The following is a 4,159-nucleotide window of genomic DNA, read 5'->3' as shown; positions in this document are numbered from 1 at the left end:
CGTTAGGGCGTGTTTGGAGCGACTTTTGTGTCAGCGGTTTTTGGAAAAGTAGCCAATCAAAATCGTTTCCATCGACTTTTGCAAAAACCGCTCTGGACGACCTCCTTGAGGTCGTTTACAGCGACTTTTGGGATTGTGGCTATTTATTGGGCAAAAATATCAGAATAAATTGTTGGTTGCAAACTAAAATTTCGCAGGAGCACGCCCAAAGCACACCCTTGTCGGTTGCCGGTGGTTCGTCACTCCACTCCGGTGTGTACTGGTAAGTCCTCGACGGGAGAACTTTACCCCTGTGAAGCACGGCTGTGGTAAGTCATTTCCATGTCGAGGGTAGCTGCACACAGAACGCATCGAACGCTGTACACATGCCCGTCCCGCGCGACCTCCTACTTGTACTGAACCCTAGGCTCTGTGTATTGTACATGATTTCAGGTTAGCTAGGCGTTGATCTTATGGGTTGCGCATGCCTAGAGTTAGTAGTGATGAGTGCACGACTCCTTCGGGAAGGAGAAGATCACACCGACGCACAAGGTTGAAACACATAGCATTGTCGGTCGGTTTGACCTTTACCGGTGCGCCATTAGCGTGGCAGTCTATATTTCCAAGCCGCCGACTTACGACTGACTTGCGTAGATACATAGTTCTCATGCGCTATATCTACTCTACGTCGTTTCGCCACTCGCCGCCTGAACATTTGGCCACCACAGCCACTACGCGACAACAATTTTCTGCGCTCCGCTGTCATAGAGCTGAAAATGGACATTGAATGAACTACGTAGGGCAGGTATACTAAATTCAATAGTTACGTAGGCCACCTGGCCTACTTTTCTACTTTTCTCAATGAATTAATGCACGGCAAATACAAATAGCAAGATAAATGAAAACAATGGAAATGCTGGTCCTTTGTAGGCCACCTGGCCTATCGTGTATCCTCGAGCAGTGATTGGATGAAATACTGTGTATGCATGTCTACAGTATCATTACTTGATATGGCGACGGTCAATAGTTACGTAGGCCACCTGGCCTACTTTTCTACTTTTCTCCATGAATTAATGCACGGCAAATACAAATAGCAAGATAAATGAAAACAATGGAAATGCTGGTCCTTTGTAGGCCACCTGGCCTATCGTGTATCCTCGAGCAGTGATTGGATGAAATACTGTGTATGCATGTCTACTGTATCATTACTTGATATGGCGACGGTACCGCAGCGCGAAACTTCGACGCTGGAGGATATTCACGGAGCTCTGGTGGCCGAAAGATCCAAAAAGGCCTACGCGTCAGGCATCCGTCAAGTCGTCAAGTGGATTCAGCAGACCAATCAAGCCGATGCTCTGCTGAGTGCCGACGGCTCGATCAATCTGGCAGCGTTTTCGTACGACGACTTTGTCCGGTTTATCGTCTGGACCATGCAGAACACTGCTGTGAAGGCAAGCACGATGTCCGGCTACAGGTCGGCAATGCGAAACTACTACAAGATGCAAAAAGTTCCGTTGCCCTCACAGTTTGACGGTGATTTAAAAGACGTGTTCCAAGGTACTGCTAGCTACAGAAAACTATGACATGATTGGATCTATTAGGCATACGACGTATTACAGCTACAAGTGAGCAGACCACTTCTGTGAAGGACAGCGGTAAACGACCACTCGGGTATGGAGCGTACGATGCTCTGTGCCGCACAACGATATTGGCAATGGATGCTGGTTTCCTGCACCTCTTCCTTGTGTTGTCCTGGAACCTCATGGCGCGCTCGAAGTCAACCGAAACAATACAGCTAGGGCACTTGTCGTACGAAGAGGACGCAGTTGGAATCACGTTCTTCAAGTCCAAGACAGACCAAGATGGGAGCAAGCGTCGTGACCCGCGGCACATCTACGCCAACCCACTTCAGCCACACACGTGCGCCTTTCTTGCGCTTGGATTGTACCTTGCCTGCAACCCGATGCTTGCCGCTGGTGCACTCTTTCCCGGCTCGTCTCAGCGAACGAGATTTGGCAAAGGCCTGAAACTGGCACTAATCGAAGACAATCCTGTCGGCAGCAGTGAAATTGGCACCCACTCGATTCGTAAGGGTGCGGCCACGTTTGTTTCATCTGGCAGTACGGGTGGCCCTTCGCTTGTCAGCATTTGTCTTCGTTGCGGCTGGTCGCTGGGCAGCGTGTTTGAGCGGTACATGCACTATGAGCGTGCTGGCGACCAGTTTGTTGGCCGGGTTGTTGCAGGCCTACCACTCAACCAAGCCAATTTTGCTGTCCTGCCGCCGCATTTTGTCGATAACAACAGCGACGCTGTCGTCGCCGCACTGGATGTCACGTTCCCCACACTGTCCAAAGTAGCCTCAATGCGTGGCATCCTGGCTCATGGCATGGCCTCGCTTGTGCGCCACTTCGATTACGTGGTTGATACCCTTCCGGCCAAACACATCGTTTTTGGCACGCCCATCTTCCGCCAACCCCTGATGCTCGAAGCGCTCAAAGCAGAGCTCGCCACGACAAACCAGCGGCTGCAACCATCTGGCATCCCACCGTATATCGAAGTTTACAGACTTCTGGAGCACCAAGGCTCGTCTATCGACGCCATGCCCAGAAGCATAGTCGATCAAATGCGGGGCATGCTCGACGAGCGTGATGTGACGCACGGCACTATCACTAGCGTGCTAATCAAACAAACAATAGTGGATGCGCTGCAAGTACTTGGGGTTGGACGACACTTAGACGAACCTCCATTACGCCGGGAAGACGAGCAAGGTCAGCGAGTTACGTTTCTGTATTCGTGGGGCGGACGGATGCACAAGCTTCCAGAGGGATTTGAATTTCCCCTCGCCGACACAGCAACAGCTTGGTCACTTTGGTGGCTAGGTAACGATCGTTTGAAATATGTCCCGTACAACGCCATCGATTCGCGCGACCTCGGCTCCAAGAAGCAGCGGCGAATATTATCAGAATGGAAGCTAGTCATGACGGAGTTGGCCGATCGATACATGGAGTGTTGTGGCTGTAGCCTACCTGCAAGTTGGAACGAACGCAAAGCTGCCGAATCGTTCGACGTCGCCGTGCGCGGCTTACATCTGCTTCTTTCAACAACACCAATGGAACGCCAACGTCGCTTCGGCCAGCTCAAGGTTGTGACGGTTGCTCGGCTCATTCGTCAACGTCGGGGTGCAAAAACAAGTCGACCCTATCAAAAGAGAAAGCGCAGCGAAGCTCCTGGTACGACTTAGTTGTCTAAGGATATCACTTAAGGTCACAAGAATGTACTTACTCACCACGGCACAGCTGTGTGTTGGTTGAATTGGTGGATCAACTGTGATTGGATCACATTCGATGTAAACCAAGTAATTAACAGCCAATTACCTTGAGTACGTCGACTGGCCTACATTTGCTCATCACAATACAATGAATTTTAGGACGCATCATTGGTTGATTTTTCTCTGTTATTAACCAATGTCAGTGAAGGCAAAAAGTCGCTGATATTTCAGCGGCTTGTGGAAAAAGCCAAAAACCGCTGACACAAAAGTCGCTCCGAACACGCCCTTAGTGGAAATTATGACTACACATTTGTAATTCCCTTTAGACATACTTCGAAGTACAAACAAATAACAATATATATGAGGGACCTCGTCAACTTGAAAATTCTACGTAACTTTAGTTATTACTTCGAAGTAATATTTTCAAGTTGTACTGGTACAGTAGTACTGTAGTATATGAAGTGATAAACCTAAAATTACACTATTTTAATAGTATAATTTTAGGTTTATAAATAGTATTAATACTTTAATACAGGAGTAGTATTACTAGTATAAACTAACCAATCAAAGCAGAATCGTCGACAGCTCATACTACGGGGTTTCGGAGTACGTAGTAAGGTAAGTGATGTCGACATTATTATCCATGTCACTTGATGGGTGGATCATGTCTTCGACGGCTAATCCATCCAACTCAGTCAATACATCATCGTCGATGTAACCACCTTGGTCGATGCTTTCGTGGATCTCACCTTCCAGTAGGTTGCATGCTACAAACCCATTCAGAACGATGGCCTCTGGTACGCAATCCTGGGACAATAACCTTTTATAAATACAGTAATGAATCTCCAAAAGTGCATAACAGTATTACTTCGGAGGTTTTGGTGGTTTTGGCGCCACAGCGGTCGTTACAAC

General features: G+C 48.3%; 1 protein-coding gene across 1 annotated transcript; it reads left to right on the top strand.

Annotated features, from left to right (window-relative positions):
- Positions 1–1,193: 1,193 nt before the first annotated feature.
- On the top strand, positions 1,194–3,220 carry H257_14689 (hypothetical protein; the record flags this gene model as incomplete). Its single annotated transcript, XM_009842579.1, has 2 exons — positions 1,194–1,536; positions 1,599–3,220. 2 exons carry the CDS (start codon positions 1,194–1,196, stop codon positions 3,218–3,220), a joined length of 1,965 nt encoding a protein of 654 aa, XP_009840881.1.
- Positions 3,221–4,159: the final 939 nt, after the last annotated feature.

The sequence above is a fragment of the Aphanomyces astaci genome, assembly GCF_000520075.1.
Source record: "Aphanomyces astaci strain APO3 unplaced genomic scaffold supercont1.60, whole genome shotgun sequence".
Classification (NCBI taxonomy): Eukaryota; Oomycota; class Saprolegniomycetes; order Saprolegniales; family Verrucalvaceae; genus Aphanomyces; species Aphanomyces astaci.
Note: the sequence above shows the minus strand (reverse complement) of the source record. Positions and strands in the feature narration are given on the sequence as shown.